At 32.0% G+C, this 19,950-nt stretch overlaps 2 protein-coding genes across 2 annotated transcripts; both read left to right on the top strand.

The window, feature by feature from the left end:
• Positions 1-2,116: 2,116 nt before the first annotated feature.
• Positions 2,117-7,705, top strand: LOC7460726 (probable LRR receptor-like serine/threonine-protein kinase At1g67720). The gene is made up of 15 exons (XM_002314532.4): positions 2,117-2,570; positions 2,954-3,491; positions 3,637-4,148; positions 4,317-4,449; positions 4,836-4,907; positions 4,983-5,051; positions 5,192-5,263; positions 5,433-5,501; positions 5,662-5,834; positions 5,910-6,163; positions 6,322-6,448; positions 6,546-6,611; positions 6,696-6,882; positions 6,965-7,097; positions 7,249-7,705. The coding sequence occupies exons 1-15, from the start codon at positions 2,501-2,503 to the stop codon at positions 7,576-7,578; spliced, it is 2,805 nt and encodes a 934-aa protein (XP_002314568.2). The 5' UTR covers positions 2,117-2,500; the 3' UTR covers positions 7,579-7,705.
• Positions 7,706-8,772: 1,067 nt separating this feature from the next.
• LOC7477059 (E3 ubiquitin-protein ligase AIRP2) lies at positions 8,773-11,022 on the top strand. Its single transcript, XM_002314533.4, has 5 exons — positions 8,773-9,150; positions 9,775-9,937; positions 10,059-10,125; positions 10,264-10,498; positions 10,614-11,022. Exons 1-5 carry the CDS (start codon positions 9,062-9,064, stop codon positions 10,822-10,824), a joined length of 765 nt encoding a protein of 254 aa, XP_002314569.1. The 5' UTR covers positions 8,773-9,061; the 3' UTR covers positions 10,825-11,022.
• Positions 11,023-19,950: the final 8,928 nt, after the last annotated feature.

Genomic DNA, 19,950 nt, shown 5'->3' with positions numbered 1-19,950 from the left:
AATAAATCTAAGAGCCAGATCATATTATTTATCTCGATATATTTGTAGGATAAAAAAATATGATTTACGGACTAATTGAGCATTGTTTCTTTTTAATATCTGTAAAATATTTTTTGATGATTTTAATTTTAATCTTTTAGCATTATAACTTAGTTTGTTAGGACTAATATTTCTTTCTGAGATTAGAAATCGTTTTTTCTTTTCTTTTGTAATTTTTTCTATTTGATTTCTTATTGTCTTTGTTCTGGCATTCAGATCTTTCATTTTTTTTTTCTGTCAGTGAATAGTTTATCCAATCCATAGATCGAATTGAAGTGGAAAATTTATGAATAGTCCGATTATTGATTGGTGAATTTTTTTCGTTTTTAGTTTCATTTAATTCATATACTTCTCTAAATCCAAATAATAGAATTGGATTTCTTTTTTATTTTGAAAATTTATTTATTATTTCTTTTAGAAATAGAATACCTTTGATGAACCAGTTTTTTGTTTCTTTATCATTTATTGATGTATTCGAAAGCAAAAACTTTTCATAAAAACAACAAGGTCCAGGAGTTATAAATATTCTCTAACCATCTAGACAAAAGTTTATTTTTTCATATCATAAAAACTTATATATCTCATAACATTAATCACAAAATATCAAGAACAGATACCTTTATTTTTAGAATTAAAAGCTTTTTTTATTTATTATCATCTCATTTAAAGTTATTAATTTTATTATCTGATGATTTTTAAATCTCACTTATTAGGAATATTTTGGCTAATAATTGGATTAGTCTCATTAATTTTTGCACTTCCTATAAAAAAAGAATACATAAATATTTAATTAATCACCGTATAAACATCAAATTTCTTAAATATATTGCATTTTTTTGGATATCATAATCAACAATACTAATTTTTTTATTATTATTATAGAATGAAACCGGGTCATCCTTGTTGTACATCTCAACTTTCAACCGATCGACCGACCGACCAACTAAAAGTGAAAACACAATCAATTATAAAAACAAGCCAGATTTCATGGACCGTTTTGATTGGAGTTCTTCTGTATTCTTTTAATGGATAGAATTTCACCATACCCAACTTTTGGTGTTAATGTTTTGCATGGACATTAGATTCTCTCCTCTATCGATGAAATTTAATGGCTAATAAGATGCCATGTCATCGGCTTAGTAATGTTCTGAGACTTCCGAAGTCAGACGATCATTTCTCTTGTTGTTTAAGATTTTGGTGGGACCAATGCAGATCTTTGCCCTTATCACATCAAAGTTAATCCGTTCACTCGGTTAACCCTATTACTAATATTATTAAAAATATATATTTTCATCTTCTCATTTTCGAGTTACGTGGTGATAATAAAATGACTACTACCAGATTATATAATTGTTAATTTTAATATTTGTAAAATTAATTAAGATATATATAAATTAATCTGGATATTTATATTAATTAAAAAAATATATATAACCTTTTTAAAATACCAAATTGAGTTGTGATCAATGAAGTAATTGTTTTAAGAGATTAAATTACGTCAACTCTAAATTGATTTATTTTAACATTTAAATCATATATTTCCTTGTAACTTGGTTAATTTATTATTATTTTTTGTAGTATCTATAGTTTATTTGTATATTTATAAGTTTTATAGTTTTTTTTCTGAAAAATTATTATATTAATGTATAATTTATATGTTAGAATTTATTTGAGATTCGTTGGTTTGAGTTCAGTGGTAAATTGAATTTTGTAACTTATGTGCTATAATTAAAAAAATAATATGTTATTTTAATCAACAGACACTGATTTGTATATTTTTTTCAAACTAGCAATATGAAAATCTTGAAAAGCAAAAGACAAGTTGGTCCAAAGTGACAGAAAAAGGAGATTTTGTGCTCCACAAAAGCTAAAGTAAGAGCAGATTATTAAATTCCGCAGCAGCAGTAATCCTTCTGCTTTTCTCTGCTTTTAGGGATGCTTTATGCATGGCTAGTGTTTCATTCCCGATCCCCACTGACCCTTTTGACAGGGATCACAAGCCTTAATGATTTGTTGATTCATCAATTAATGAAATTCCATATTCATACTTTGATCATGTAATGATAATATTTACAAAAATAACTTGATTATTTGAGATGAGTGCACGCGTTATTTTGTCTGTCAACAAGAGAAACAAGATTTCCTGTTCTTCGACAGAACAAACAAACTGCTAGTACAAGTTGGATTTCTTTAACAAAGGAAATAAAGCAGAGCTTGAGATCTTTTGATTTGCTCCAAAAATAAGATTCCAAAGGGAAAAGGAGGACATAACGTGAGTGAACATCGCACACCCTCATCAGTCAAAAGAAGAAACAGAGAGTGAAAGGCAAGTTCTGAGCAGTGGAGGAAAGTAGGTTAGATGCTCGACTTCACAAACAGTTATGGAGCTCATCAATCACTGACAAATTCTAACACTAAAACAATAAGATCATAGGATTGGTTTTTGTCTTCCTGTTCCTCAATGGCTTCGCATTCCCATTTTCTGCTTCTCTATTTATTCCTCATGTCTTCTGTTATATGCCAAGTTACAGGTGAGTTCTTGATTCTGCAACTCTGTTATTCTAAGAATATTTTCATTTAATTTCTTTGGTCTTCAAGCAAATCCCTGTTTGATCAGGATTAAGTAAAATGTCGTCCCATGTTACCGAGTAGCATACCAACTTGTTTTCCTGTCGGAATCTGAAGTATTTTTCCATGCTTTTGCAATTTCTACACTAGTGATGACAACAGTAAGAGAAAGTATATGAAATTAAGAAATGAAATGAAAATCATTGATTTTCTCATTGTCCGATTGCCTGCTGGATACAAGCCAAGTCACAGTCACCTAATTTATTAACTACAGAAACAATAAGAAAGAAAACAATAGAATGGTAATGATGTTTTTTTTTGTGTGTGCTTGCTGTTCAACATGCAGAATTCATCAGCATAGATTGTGGAGGCACAAGTAATTACACAGATCCAATAACTGGACTTGCATGGGTTTCAGACAATGGCGCCATCATGAACTATGGAAAATCGGCAGAGGTAGAAATTCCAAATGGAAATATGCAGTATCGAAGACGGCGAGACTTTCCTATAGACAGCAAGAAGTATTGTTACACTCTTGGCACCAAAGAGAGACGTCGGTATCTTGTCCGTGCCACATTTCAGTATGGAATCTTAGGAAATGGAGATGCATACCCCAAATTTGATCTCTACTTGGATGCAACGAAGTGGTCGACTGTGGTAGTATTGGATGCTTCAAGAGTGTATGTGAAGGAAATGATTATCAGGGCTCCTTCAAGTTCAATTGATGTGTGTATATGCTGTGCTTCAACTGGTTCTCCCTTCATATCCACTCTAGAATTGCGACCTCTCAACCTTTCAATGTATGCAACTGATTTCGAGGATAATTTCTTCTTAGAGGTAGCAGCCAGAGTAAATTTTGGGGCTCTGAGCAAGGATGTCATAAGGTCAGCTGATTTCCAAATGTTATAGAAAGATAGCGTAGAGTTAATAGAGCACTTCATTAATTAGCTTTCCACTCACTTCTGTATTAAATCAAGTTCTTGGGAAACATGCAAAGATGTCAAAATATATAACATTTGCCTCTCTCAGGTACCCGGATGATCCGTATGACAGAATTTGGGATTCAGATCTTGAGAAGAGGCAAAACTACCTTGTAGGTGTGGCCCCTGGCACAGTTAGAATCAATACATCAAAGTACATAGACACTAGGACTAGAGAATACCCTCCTGTTAAAGTAATGCAAACAGCTGTTGTTGGCACTCAAGGGATACTTAGTTATAGGTTGAACCTTGATGACTTCCCTGCCAATGCTCGAGCTTATGCATATTTTGCCGAAATTGAAGACTTGGGAGCAAATGAGACTCGGAAATTCAAATTGCAGCAACCTTACTTTCCTGACTACAGCAACGCAGTGGTAAATATTGCAGAAAATGCCAATGGGAGCCACACACTTTATGAACCCAGCTACATGAATGTGACTCTGGATTTTGTCCTTTCATTCTCTTTTGTCAAGACCAGAGATTCTACACAAGGACCACTCTTAAATGCGATTGAGATTAGTAAATACCTAAAGATTGAACCAAGGACCGACAGCCAAGATGGTAAGTATAAATCTCAGCATATTGGAGTTTATCTAATCCTAAAAAGTAAAAACCATCTGTATGCAGAGCTCCAAATCATTATGCTGTTCTTGATATTTCCTAACATTATGAGAAAGAATATGCTTGGCCAATATTAGCTGTGTTGAATAACTACAACTTCACTGGCAGTGACTGTTCTCAATGCCCTTCGTTCTCTGTCTGCTGAAAGTGCTTGGACAAATGAACAAGGCGATCCTTGTGTTCCTGCTCACTGGGATTGGGTTAATTGCACCTCAACCACACCACCAAGAATCACTAAAATGTAACTTCTTCTCACTTGGTTAATTCCAGATCATGTTCATATATTTCATAAAGTATATTGCATAATTGCATTTTAGACTCTTGTGTTTGAAAAAAGCAGGTAGTTGCAGTTGGAGTGAATACTTATTATTCCATTCATATCTGTTCATTGATTTGTCAACTAGAGTACTTGCTTTGCCATGTTTAACTGCATGCTGCGGTCATCAACTTGGAGAAAAAATAAATCAATTATGCTAAGAAAGGCCACAATATTTTCCTTCTATACAATATAAAAAGGTGTTGCTAACTTGCGCTGGACTCCAGAAATGTTGCCACTTTAGTTAAGAAGTTTATGGTTCGAACTTGCTAAGATCCTTATAAGCGTGACTCTGCTGACATGCTGAACAGTGCACTGTCAGGAAAGAACCTGAAAGGGGAGATTCCACCTGAGATTAATAACATGGAGACATTGACAGAATTGTAAGTGATATTATGCAATATACGAGTTGAAATACTTCATATTATTCTCTATCTTAATCCTTTTCTTTTTTGTAGGTGGTTGGATGGTAACTTCCTTACAGGGCCAATCCCTAGTATAAGCAATCTTGTTAATTTGAAAATAGTGTAAGCTTCGAAATTCATGGCTTACATTTCACAAGTTTATGCTAAAAAAGCATGATTACTAGTTCATATTTCGGCGGATTTACAGTCATCTGTAAAAAAACTGACTAGTCCATTTCCTGCTCTATTTAATGGCCATCCAGGCATCTGGAGAACAACAAACTGAGTGGTCAATTACCCAAGTACCTGGGTAGTTTGCCAGACTTACAAGAGCTGTAAGTAGCACTCTTGACGTACTTAACTGTCGCTATATACTATATGTGGTGATTCACACTTCACCAGACTCTTGATTGCAAATGAAGTACAATCAATCCTTTGATCCTATGCAGTCATGTTTCCATGACACTGCTCCGATACTCAGTGCTGTAAAATGCCTTCATGCAGGTACATACAGAACAACTACTTTAGTGGGGAAATACCTTCAGGGTTGCTAACTGGAAAAGTTATTATCAAGTGAGTATATCAAATTATTGTGTGTCATTGTTTACCCTTTGGCTTGTATGATAATAAAAGAGGTGGCGAGCTGTTGTCTGATATGAAATTGGTGTGGAGAATGAAATATACTGTGTAGCACAGAACATTTATAAAGAGCTACAATATTACTCTCTTGCAGTTATGAACATAATCCTGGACTACATAAAGAGGCAGGGAAAAAGAAACATTCTAAGTTGATACTTGGAGTTTCGATTGGCATACTTGCAGCACTATTAGTTGTTCTGATAGGAAGTTTACTGTTTTTGCGTAATCTTCAAAGAAAGACATCTCATCAAAAAACTGCAGTCCAAGGTCTGTATACCTCAGTTATCTTCCTATTGCATAGCAAAAATCTCTGCATTTCTTAAGTGTTCTTGAGTCCATCAGGTAGTTCTTTGCGTGTTAGTGCCAAACCTTCAACTGCGTATTCTGTATCACGGGGTTGGCATATGATGGATGAAGGAGTTTCATACTATATTCCGCTCTCTGAGATTGAAGAAGCTACCAAAAACTTTTCCAAAAAAATTGGTAGAGGAAGTTTTGGGACTGTCTACTATGGCCAAATGAAAGAGGGAAAAGAAGTGGCAGTCAAGATAATGGGTGACTCAACCACTCATATGACCCAGCAGTTTGTGACTGAGGTAACATCATATTCAGCCAACATAACTTGTTGAGTTCTAGATTTGAAACGTTGAAGGGCTAAAGAACAAGAAACTTTGTTAGCTTAAGACCAGACCACGAAGCCCACTGTTATGAACTCCAAAGGGCTGGTTAATTAACTACATTAACGTACCTGCAGGTTGCCCTCTTGTCAAGAATTCATCACAGGAACTTGGTTCCTTTGATCGGCTATTGTGAAGAAGAAAATCAACGTATTCTGGTTTATGAATATATGCACAATGGAACTTTGCGCGATCACATACATGGTTTGCAATCCGCACATGATAATTGCTCAATTTCCACCCTTTTGTTTCTTTAGTTGTAACATTTTGAATCAAGATCAATGAGACGACCTTTGAACAGGTTCTGTCAACCAGAAGCGCTTAGATTGGCTTGCTCGTCTGCAGATTGCAGAAGATTCAGCAAAAGGTTAATTTAGAACTTTTCATTTGTTTATGCATTAGTATTTGTTTTACAAGTTCACAGAATAAACATATATTTAGATAATTGTAGGACTTGAATACTTGCACACTGGATGCAACCCCAGTATCATACACCGCGATGTTAAAACAAGCAACATTCTCCTAGACATCAATATGAGAGCAAAAGTTTCAGATTTTGGGCTTTCAAGGCAAGCAGAGGAGGATTTAACCCATGTATCAAGTGTGGCACGAGGAACAGTCGGCTACCTGGATCCTGAGTAAGGCACATTCGTCTGGTGTGCGTAACCATCATTTTCCTCTACTGCTTATGCTTAACCAATCATGTAACTGCTTCTCCAGGTACTATGCAAATCAGCAATTGACTGAAAAAAGTGATGTCTACAGTTTTGGAGTAGTTCTCCTTGAGCTGTTATCAGGGAAAAAACCTGTTTCGACAGAAGATTTTGGCGCTGAGATGAACATTGTTCATTGGGTATGCATTTTCACTGTCATCATTCTTTCCAAAGACATATAAGCATCTTTCTTGAATCAGAGCAAATATACTTCTAATCATCGTGTGCTGATCGCTGTCTATGAAATCAAATTAAGACTTAATAATCCTGAGGTGCTGCGATCTTGTGTAGGCAAGGGCCTTGATTCGTAAAGGAGATGCGATGAGCATTGTAGATCCTGTCCTAATAGGAAATGTGAAGATCGAGTCCATTTGGAGGATTGCTGAAGTTGCAATCCAGTGTGTAGAACAACGTGCAGTTTCGCGACCAAGGATGCAAGAAATAATCTTGGCAATACAAGAAGCTAACAAGATTGAAAAGGGAACTTATGGCAGTCAAAAACTACCTTCTGGTAGTTCAAAGGCACAATCTTCCCGGAAAACATTACTTACAAGCTTTCTTGAGATTGAGAGCCAGAGCCCTGACTTATCTAATGGTTGCCTTGTCCCAGCAGCCAGATAATTTTCTTTCCAGCAGCCTTTGCTTATCTGTAACATATACTCTTTACCATATTCACAGATTTTTGTTGTTTTTTGTACTTTTTTTTTAGATTAAATGTTACAATACAATAAAATTGAGGGGGCCACAATTATTCTGTCAAAATAAATTAATTGACTAGAAGAAAGAAGAAGAAGAAAATAACAATTGAGAAGCACCTTCGAACAGACTAACTTTGCTATTTAAATTTTAATAGCATGACGTTCTGGAAGACGTAATGATTGTGTTGCCTGCCCTCTCAAACAGGTGGAGAGAGGGAGAGCCTTGTGCCCCAAGCAGATTTGGCTGCCTCCCAATTCTCTTGGTTGACCTATTTTGCTTTGATTCCACATTTTTGGTGGCGTGTGTGAATAGTTTCTTTATCCTTCACTTGTTTTGGGTTTATTCCAGAGTCAGGTAGTTGTTATAATTGAAAGAATTTTTTATTTTTAGAAATTATTTTTAATATCAACATATTAAAATAATATGAAAACATAAAAAAATTAATTTTAAATTAAAAAATTAAAATTTTAAAAAATATAATATCAACCGCGTTCTCAAATACTGTTTTTATACTAATTAAACTAATAACAATAATAAATAGCATGGTAAACAATAATGTTTTGTAATAATTTGAGTGCTTATATATATCGTATCATTTACTTATATATTTTGCTTGTCTTATAATATAAAAACATATGAGAAATGATGAAAATAAATATTTAATTGCTAGATAAACACAAGTAAATTAATATAAAAAAAACCTAATCTTGGGAGGAGCTAAGCCTCCATACAGGAGCTGGAAAATTTTGACAAAAAAATCCAATCATGTGACAATATATATAATATGATTCGACTCCATTAAATTAGGGGTTTCTATTCTATAATTAAAATTCAAGCTGTCACCAATTTCACAAGCCACAGAAAAAAAGCCAACTCAAGCAAGGCTGCTATAGTTTACCTAACAAAAATAATACCTTAAAAACTCAATCAAAACCCCCCACCAAGTCTTGTTAGCTTCTTCTTGGAGGGCTATTTGATTGTACAAATCCCAATAAGTCATACACGAATAACATGGAATCCACGGGAAGTAAATTCGAAACATAAAGAGGAGAGGCAAGGCAAGGCAAGGCTAGGCCAGGCAATAAAGAACCCATGAAATGAAAGGTTATTTGAAAGAATAAGAAAAAAACAGGAAGGAGGACAACAACTAAAAGCAAAAGATTAGTAGATAAGAACACAAAAAAAAAAGATTAAAGGAGAGCATCCTCAACAGACAAACAACACACAGCCACCCACCTCTTCAGAATTATACACAAGTATTCTCTGACCATCAATAAAACCGAACCACTTAGCGTCACAAAGCCGCCCCAGAGAGAAAGCTAGAGACATAGACCTTTTTCTTATGTTGTTTTCTCTTTATTGAAACATCAGCTACTGGTTTTTGGGGGCTTTCAGTTTGAGGGAGATGGAGATGATGTGTTATCAGCTGAGCAACTCATCTTACCAAGATTCCCTTAAAGTTTTGGAGGCTGATATCCAGCATGCTAATGCTTTGTGAGTTAAATTTATGTTTTTTTTTCGACTTCTCTTTTGATGATGAGATGGGTTGTTTTTGTTTATTTTTATTTCTTCTTGGGATTTTAAGAATCACTTGTTCTGTTATGATCAACAAGAACACAGGTTGTTTTGTTATTAATTTGAGGAAAAGAGGATAGGAATTTTGTTGTAGTTGGTCTGTATCTTCTTGCTTTTTATGATCAATTTTAATCTGTGCTATGCTATTTTTAGATTTTTTGAGCTTGTAGAACGATGTTTTCAAGTGGGAGTTAATGTATCAGTTGAGTTTTATATTAGTTAAACATCAAAAAAGATTGGTATATTTCTGTACAGTACACACAAAGAATGGATTTTGGAGTTGGTATTGCAATGTCTGCCTAGTCAATTGCAGCTAAAGTGAGCAACTTTGACTAAAATTTCATAAAATTCCAAGTGCTAATAAGCAGAGATAGTTGGGAATTGGGATTCTTTCTCTTATAATGTCTTCTCTGTTTTCAGAAAAAAATGAGTTGAAACTTTTAAAGTTTCGTTCTTCTTTTGGTGACCAGTATTATGCTTGGGCCAAATAGTGTGACTCAATTTAACTAATTTTATTACATGATGTGAATTATGGTGTATTAGGGCTGCTGCAATTCCAAAGGACAAGGGTGGAGCACGCCTGCGGATGAAATTAGCTTACAATCACTGGGCTCCTCTCTTTTTCTTTCTGCTACAAAGAATAGATTGTTCTTATTTTTGCCTGCTCCCCAGATATCTAAATTTCTTTCATGTACTAGTATATAAGGTCAGTTCTCTTTTTGGTCCGTTGATTCTTAAAAGATAGTTTGCTAAAGTTTCCATTTCTTGCATGTTGCTGTATATAGTTGGCAAGTTCTTAAATTTTTTTGCTCGTTAATGCCTTGCAGGTGTATACTGATGGTAGACCAGGCCTATCTAAGCATGGAAGGAAAGCAACAGTTCAGGAATTCTATGGTATGCAAATTATCTACTTTTTTTTTTGGCTTTTCTTAATCTATAGACTATACTTATAAATGCATTAAAACTAAATTGCAACCATTCTGATTGTATGTTTTATTTGACTTTTTTCGTTTTCATAAAAATGAATGGCAGGTGTTATATTGCCGTATCTTCAACGGCTTAATAGTAACTTAGAAGAGATGGGGGATGTTAAGGGAGAGAATTATGGCATGGAGAGTTTGGGCAAAAAGAAGGTGGAAGGAGATAACAGGCTTGCCAATATTGATTTAGAGAGGGAAGATGAATGTGGAATTTGTTTGGAGCCCTGCACCAAAATGGTCTTGCCTAACTGTTGTCATGCAATGTGCATCAAATGCTACCGCAATTGGTAACTACAAGCCTCGAAATCTTACTGCAATATCATGCCCTTTTCCTCTGTGAATACTTGATATCGAAGAGAGTTGCCATTATTTTCACTTATTTGGTTTTTTTCACAATTGCAGGAACACAAGGTCGGAGTCCTGCCCTTTTTGCCGTGGCAGCTTAAAGAGAGTTAACTCGGAAGACTTGTGGGTTCTCACTTGTAACAGTGAAGTTGTTGACACAAAAGCGATTTCCAAAGAGGATTTGTTGCGGTTCTACCTCTACATCAACAGCTTGCCAAAAGATTATCCTGATGCTCTTTTCTTAGTGTATTATGAGTACCTAATATGAATTGAAAGTAAATTAGAAGAATGATGTATAGAGGGAAAATGCCGACCTTCGAAATGTAAATAGAGTCCGGTAAGAGCTAATGTCCCTGATTCTTAAACAAAATAATCAATCTCATCTTATGTTGAGTTCTTGAGCATCAGCAACCTATAAATAAATGTAATCTCTAAATATGTGAAAATTAAGTTTATTTTTAGAACATATAGCAGCACATTTATACTTACTTATCATCAATACCCTTGTTGTGCTTCTCCTTTCTAACAGTTACAATAACAATATTTAGACAAATGTATGCTTGAGGTTGTCTTCGTTTCACATTTGTTTGTCTTACCATGCCATATGATCTGTTTCTTGTAATGAAATGGATTTAGAGTAGAGTTTGTGCATTGTTCATCTTGTTTTACCCCTTTCAACTCGCTTATGGATTATAATAGCATTGGTATTATGAGTTTCAATCAGAGTTTTCTTTTTTTGGTTTGGGTTTCCTACGTACTCACCATACTGCTTCTGCTACTGCAAGCAGCAAACTACAATTCTGGTTTCATTACCAGGTTCCATTGGCCTTTTTCTTAACCAAGTTTTTTTGCTATGCCTGTGCTGTTTTGCTTAAACGAGTTGGCATGGGAAACTAGCGGGAAAATGGGTCCTGCAGTGATTTCAATCAAGTAGAATATGATGATGATGATGATGATGATGATGGGAAAAAAAATAGAATTGAAAGTCCTAGATATATTGCATTGCTCGTAAAGATGGAGTTGTGTGAGAATTGCTTCAGCCTGTCACCGTCACAAAAGCTCATATCCATTTCCATGGCTGGCTTTAATAGCCTATACGCTTTTTGTTTAGTCGATAGGATGAAAAGGAGGAAAGCAAGGACGGTGAGAATTTGTGTTAGGACGGAAACCCAGTAAGGGATGAATAGGAGAGGTCATTCTCTTCTTTCCTGCTGATCAGGGTCTCCTTCCACCCGATCAAATGAAGGAAGCATCTTATTCTTCCCCTTCCATCCAGCCATCCTGCCTGCTAAAACTAGATTTTCATGCCCGATTAACTTCAATGAAACATCTGAAGTAAACGGTGTCAGGAACAGCTGATTATGTTTAACTGATCATTCCAACTATTACAAGTGGAGTGGGTGGTGGTGGTTGCTTGTCAAAGTGTTTTTTATCTGGAAATGCATTAAAATAATTTTTTTTATTTTTTTAAATTATTTTTGACATTATCATATTAAAATGATCTAAAAATACCAAAAAAATATTAATTTGAAATAAAAAAAATAAAAAATCTTCAATTTTTTTTAAAACACTACTAAAATATAAAAATAAATAAAATTTTAGTTCATCTTAGAATTATCATAGTATAACGTGACTAGCTAGGCCAAGTTGAAGAGGAATAATAACCATGCCAGATTAGAGCCCGTTAAAGCAACTTCTTGTAAGTATCGAGAGAGAAAGAAGAAGGTAGAGCAATGAGCCTGATTAATTTACCGATCTGACTTTATCTAAATATAAGGAAAGGGAAAGGGAAAGTAAAATGTGGGCTTTGAGAATTGAGACAGAATTATCATTCAAGGAGCAGTTGAACCAGGTTACTTCACAAGCTGACAACAGTGATGAACTACAAAATTTTGTGGCAGAAAATTTGATGTGGTTTGACCATGATAAATGATAAATGAGTGTATGGTAAACATTAAAATGCAGGTTTAAGAAAGTGGGATACATGTCAAAACTATGATCTAACCAAAAATTAATCAAAAGCATGATTGATCTGCTTTGAAGTTAAAAGACTATTTAATTTTTTATTGACCAAAATATCTATCTATCCTCTCTTTTCCTCATTTCCCTTGTGAGAACCCAATGAAATGATTATTCTCATCGTTCATGTTTTTCAACATCTTCACCGACCTCTTTCCATTCTTGAATAACTTCTGTTTACAAACATTGTTTTTCTCTTCTTTTTTTTTTTGTAGCCACAAACGATTACAAAATCCACAAACCAACACTGGATCTACATAAAACACCATCCACGATCAAGATCTACAAAAACCACCACCATATATGTTTTCCTTAAGTCCTGTAATCCTTTTTTCGTGTACAAGCAAGTGTTTTCTGCAGAAAAATCTAGGTAACTTTCGATTTTAATATTTCTTCAATTTCAACTATGCATGTTTTTTAAAATTTCAAATTTAACCGGATATTGTTCAATGTTGAAACTATATCCCTATTTATTGTAGGAACCGTTGATCCGCTTTTGATAATTATGGTAAACACTTGTGGTTCTAATTTTCTTCTTTCTCAATTTCATTACTTAGGAGATTGATAAATTTGTTGATTTTGATTTCATAAAGTAAATAGACAGAGGTTTAAAGTGTAGCTTCAATTATTTTGAGTTCAATATATATATATATATATATATATATGGTTGAAATGATGTAAAAAGCTAAGATTTTATAAATGATGTAGAAAGGATAGAACAAAAACCTAAAAAAAAAAATACTCATAAAAATTATTAGTAGGATTAATATGGTGCAAGAAACTAAAATCAAGTAATGGATACTATAACATGGGAACCAAACTAAATTGGAGAGAAAATGAGTATTTGCTTAAATATATTAGCCAATATCGATGCAACACAAATTCAATACAAACTAATATTGGTTTTGATCCCATATTACCTAAATTGTTTTTGGTCTTAAGCATAGCTATTCAAAAAAAAAAAAAAAGAGTGACTGTCTAAGTTCTAGATAATCAATCTCCCACATATTACTAGAAGAAAATAATTGGTAACATAGAAAAAATCAAAGAAGCATGAGAAAAGAAAAATATCCAAAGCTAGACAATTTAATTGATACCATAGAAATAATTTGATTCTACCAACTGATTCTATGATAGATTTAAAGACTTGAGAGTAGAAAATCTAGTTAGAGATGAAAAAATGCTATTGTTGTATTGATTCCTCAATAGATGTAGATTCTCTAATTTCTTGAACTTTTATGACAATACTTTAAAATCATAACCATAAAAGCAATAGCTCTTCATAATTACATAAGAATGAGGTTCGAACAAGATGTTGTTTTTAATGAGTTTGAATGTTGTCTTGATTTTGTGCCTTTGGATTTTTTATGTGATGTTATTCCACGATCACAAATATATGGAGGTAACAAGACTTTGCATATGGATTATATTCAAGATGGAATTGCTTCAAGTTTGATGGGAGAATTGTAGAGTTTTTAATTTTACAAGTAGTTAATCTTAATATGTATTAATTATTCAATTTCATGTATTGAAAAAATAATGTCTTATTTGGTCATTTCATGTCCAACCACAATTTCAACCGTAATTTTAACTAAACACTAATGACATGCTTTTGATGAAGAAGCTATTTCAACCATAATTTTTACCAAATACATAATTTAGGTAAAGAAACCACATAAAAAAGTGATTTTTCAAAAAATATTTTTCTCAAACCACAACCATAAAAGCAACCACAATACCAAATATAATTAAAAGATAGTGACTGTATAATCGCTATCAGTATAGTGTGCTGATGGAGATCTGCTTAGCCTCATAGTTATTAAACTTGAACCGAAAATAGACTTGATTTGGGTCATGAACAAGGCCAATTAACTTCAAAAAAATATTTAAAAAAAACTTTGTTTTTTTTTAAATTAAAATCAAACTATTATGTTATTTTTTATTGAGTTGACTGGATCACTAATCGATCTATAGATTATTAACTTGTCAAACCAGGTCAACTCTCTCTATTTATTATGAAACTCAACACAACTCACGTCCAAGTCGATTCGTGGTGCTGAATTTAATAAGATAGTGTTTAATATTGTGATAGTGGTTGCTTTTCAAAATTCTTTTAGCTTGGAAATACATCAAAATAATATTTTTTATTTTTTTCAAATTTATTTTTAATATCAGCACATTAAAACGATTTAAAAACACCTAAAAAATTAATTTAAAGAAAAAAACATAATTTTTTTTAAAAACACGATTCGACCGGAAAAACAAATACTACCTAAATAGGCTCCCATGTAGCATGACAATAAACAATTGACTTTTTTTACTCAAAATTGCTAGTTATTGTCCAAACAATTGGGATAGTTCAATTTATTGATTTGGAAGCCAAACCAGCATTTTTATAAAATAATGATATGGTCTCCAATTATCATAGAAAAACAAAAGAAAAAAAAAGAATTTAAAGATATGTTTTTTAGAATCTTATTTAAGAATATTTGAGCATTGGATGCTTGAAATTAGTAAAATAATAAGTTGATCCCTTTAGTTTAAAATTTCAATATTGAATCCCTGTGATTTGTCATTTGTTTGTAACTTAATTCTTTTGTTAGTTTTCTCTATGATAATTTCATGTTTTTCTTCTCATACATTATTAATTTATACGTTTAGGATTTTCAAAACTAGAAGAATAATTTTAAATTTATAAAAAGATTTAAGGATTAAATTATAATTTATTTATGATAAAATAAGTGATAAAGAGGTGGGAAAAAACTTCAAACCTTTATTAACATTAACAAAAATAAAAACTAAAAGAGGTGGTGTTTACTATATATCACCTTACAAAATACTATTTATTGTAATAGTTTTTTTTTTTACTTTGTTTTTATTTCATATTTGAACATTTAATTTATTAGAAATTGGTTTTCATGGTTTGTTAGGGTTTGTTTTCTATATGGTTATTCAAGTCTCATGATCCATATTGCGAATATGGCAGGTTAACTTAGTTGACTCGAGTTTTTTATTTTTTTTAATTGATATATTTCTTTTCAATTTCATCATTAAACATTCAGTTGTTTAGGAATTAAACTTCATGATTTGTTTTAGTTTACTTTATATTAGGTTATCTTAGTTTCATGACTCAGATCACGAGTTTTACAGGTTAATCTAGGTTGACTTAGGTCGTTTTACTATGTTTTTTTTCTAGATTATTTTTTTCCAATTTTATTTTTCAATAATAGATTGATGGGAATATTGCTTCATAATTTGTTTCAATTTATTTTTATGGGGTTATCTTGATCTCATGAATTAAGTTGTGAGTTTGACAAGTTAACCTGATTTGACTTATGTTGTTTTTCCAATTTGTTTCTATGAGATTATCCTTATCTCATGACTCTCAGGTTAACGTATCAAACTCAAGTTATTTTTTTTATCATTTATTTTTTGATTTTTTTCATTTCATCCTTCAACATTGAGAATTGAGTTTCATGATTTGTTTTGATTTACTTTATATGGGTTTATCTTGATTTCATGACTCAAGTTATGGATTTGGCTAGTTAACCTAGGTTGAATCAAGTCAGTTTTATTTTGTCCTTTCTTTAATTGATTTTTTTTCAATTTTATCATTCAACACTAGGTTAATTAGGAATTAGGATTCATAATTTGTTTCAACTTGCTTTATATGAGGTTATTATAGTCTCATGACCTGGGTCGATTCAATATATTGTCGTCTCCATATTATTTTTTTTAAAGGATGTCATCTTGAATTGTTTTTAGTCAAACTCTTTTTTTACTGATCGTTTAAGTTTTTTTTTATCCGCCAAGTCGACTGAATCACATCTAGGTCAACCTTTACTTGTTTTAAATTTTTTTTTTGGAAAAAACATCAATAATGCCTGGATATTTTTTTTATGCTGAAAAGAGTTTGATTTGACAATAGCATAGAGCTTACCAATGATTTAGTATAATGCTAAATATAAATAAATCCAAAAAAATCAATCTAAATACCTTAAAAATTCAAACACAAACCCAAATAAAAGAACCCATCAATTCAAAACCTTAAACATTTTCAAAACAATAAAAAATGGAGGTTATGAAGGTCAAATAACACATTTAAATTAGTATTTCTTTCTTTTTTTTAGTAATTGGAACCTTGTCGTCGGGAAAAGAAGAATTGAGAAGTTCTTTGCTTTAATGACATTAATGAGAAATAAATATCATTTGAATTTAATTAATAAGGAATAAATATCTTTTGCATGTCATTAATGAGATGGTAAGACCCTTTAGAGGCATTTTGCTCATCTATAGATGAAGGGAGATTATTACCTCTAAATAATTCATGTAATTAATCTAAAAGTAGAGCTCCATAGTTCTGGATTTCTAATGCCAATTGGACCTAACATGTGAAAAAACTCAAATAAAAAGGTCATAGTTGTTCATCAAATTAATAACACCTTTGATTTAGTTAACAATTGAACTCAAGTGCATGGTGTTTGGCGATTTATCAGGCCTACTTTACTTTATGTTTAGCTGATGGTTGAATCCAAGTATATTGGCATGAACTAATGGCCGAACCCAAGTGTATTGCTACAACCACTTTACCTTGGGTTTAGCTAGTGACGAAACCTAAAGGTATTGGGTTTGATAATTTGTCAGACCCAAGTTATCTTGGGTTCGGCTGATGGCGGAGCCCAAGCGTATTAGATCTAGTATATTACCAGACCCATATTGTCTTGGGCTTTTAAGTCACAAAAATATTGAGTCAAAAAAATACTAACTTATCAGATAAAAAAGAAATATTCTAGTTTAACATTTATCCTAAATGATTGTGAACTATTTTGAATTGCAAACAATGATGGTATGTTTTTACTTAGTGGGAAGAGAAAATTAGAAGAGAAATTCTTGGTTAGCAAGATGAATTAGATAATGATATTTTAATGGTTTTGCATAATATTCCAGGGATGTTATTGATCAAATTGTATTCTTTAACTTTTTGCACAACACCTAACCTATTTTTGTCATTGAAAAATTCTTATTGCTTAGTAGTAGAGTTTGAGCAATGTAAGTTATATTATCATAAATTCACATGATGGCACCTTCATTTCCCTATCGAATATTGCTTTATACATGAAATCCACAAGTGAATGATTAAAAGTGTAATTTTAGCATTAACATGGAGGTCTAAGGTATATGATTTGTGCATTTAAGAAAGAATAGTGGTCTTGTCTTTTTGTTTGAAGAAGTTAGACAGACAATTAACTTTGTAGAATTCATGTTTCAACGAATAATAAATTTAGTTTGGATATTATGGAAATGAAGGTCAATCGTCAACATGATTCAATGTTTAACTCCATTGGTGATAATTTTGTGTTACAACATTATGCAACTTTATTTTAGATATAACTTGGTTTCAATTATATTCATTTTGTTTTTTGATGGCTGCTTCTAGTTGGGATTGTTCATGGGTTAGGTTTGAGAAAAGTTTTAGACTTTTTTCTTATTAATGTATCTCTAACTAGTTAGCCATAACATATATTCTACTTTTCATCCTCAGTTAATTGTTTCTCTTCATTGGTATTGACACCACTTGGAGAAGGAGATGAGTATGTTATAAACATATTGGTTTGTATTGAATCAATTTTTATTTTCATTTATGTTTCAATCTACTGATCTTAATTCAAGGAATTCTTTTGAAAAGTATTGTATTGGAACTCCTTGAACATCATTCCCTTTTCCTTGTTAATAATTTGTTGTTTTTCATTTTCCTAATAATTCTTTTTTGTTTCATATAAGGGAAGAAATTATTGTTAGACTACCCAGTGAGATCTCAAGCTATTATATATCCTTATCTTTTATTTATTATTTTAATTTAATTTGTTAGGAGTTCCTTCAGATGCATAACATATTGAAATCTAATTGAATTCTAAGCACTATTTTTATATGCCTTCTCCCCAATGATGTTAAAATTTCCATTTGGTAGTAGGATTTGGAACAACTTTTGAATTACATCGATGTTAGAAGTTTAGGACCCCGACATGTATTGGCTAATTTTAAAGAGCCTATAAAGACAACCCAGTCAATAAAATTTTTAGACACATGATCTAGGTTGTGTTTGTTTACTTGGAGCTTTTGCGTTTGCGGTGCAAAAAACACAGTAAGGTGTTTGGTAACACACTAAACTGCGTTTTTTTACCGTGGAGCCCACTAAAAAATTGAGTTTGAAACGCAGTTTTTGAGAAGCAGTTTTTACATACTTTTGTAACTGAGTTTCGTAAAACTTTGTTTGTTTTTGCATTTCAAAAGTGCTTTTGAAAAATTTATTTTTTTCACTTCAAATTAATTTTTTTTGTGTGTTTTAATATCATTTTAATGCGCTGATATCAAAAATAATTTTTAAAAAATATAAAAAAATTATTTTGATGCATTTCTAAATAAAAAAGCACTTTGAAAAGTAACCACAACTACACAACTACCAAACATTTTTTACATGATTGTTGCTGTATATAAACCTCAACCATAATTTTTACCAAACACGCATTTAAATTCAACTAACCACACCTTTTTAAAACTTACTTTTTTCAAACCACAACCACAAAAGTTACCTTAAAAACAAATGCACTCTAGGAGTTATTTGTTTGTAACTCGTAGAGATCAATAAATTAAAGATTTGTTACATTTAAAAATGTCATTTGAATCTAATAGATAAAAAGATAAAACTTTTACCATTTAAGATAAACAATATAATTTATATCTAATCCAAATCCTTCTATAAAATGAAGTCTTTTTTTATTGAAAATTTACACTTGCATCAATATCTTTCAACTTTATTCTCTACACATTATCATTTATATTTCCTTGACTTCAATTTCTTTCGCAATCACAATTACTTTAAAAAGTTTCAATGGAATCTTAAGGTTATGGCTATTTCACTATCATCATGTATGAAAGGTCTGAATTTGAATACATGATTTTCATTAAAAAAAAAAAAGAAGAGTTTATGATCTACCTGCTCAATACTCCAATCAATTTGTCGTGCCATCTCAAGATCCATGTGAAAATCCATCCATGACTAAAAAGATAAAGCAATTAAGCAACTTTAGAGATGAAAAAGATTTGTAGAGGCATGGATTAGTACTAACACGGATTTGATATGTGAAAAAAAAATTAAAAAAATAAGGTGTATTAGAAAGTAATTCATGGTCAACTTCAAGAAAAATAAGAAGTTTGTATAAGAGCATATATCAAGTTCTCGTTGGTCAACCATTCAATTAGCGATGAATAAGTTTTTTTTGCCCTATGCTTAAATAAAAAATAAAATCAAAGTGGTCTTACCTATGAAGACAAGGTATTCTATATATAAAACTCATATATTTAAATTAATTTAATT

This window comes from Populus trichocarpa, chromosome 10 (assembly GCF_000002775.5).
Source record: "Populus trichocarpa isolate Nisqually-1 chromosome 10, P.trichocarpa_v4.1, whole genome shotgun sequence".
Lineage (NCBI taxonomy): Eukaryota > Viridiplantae > Streptophyta > Magnoliopsida > Malpighiales > Salicaceae > Populus > Populus trichocarpa.
The sequence above is the reverse complement of the archived record's forward strand: the minus strand, read 5'-3'. Positions and strand labels throughout refer to the sequence as shown.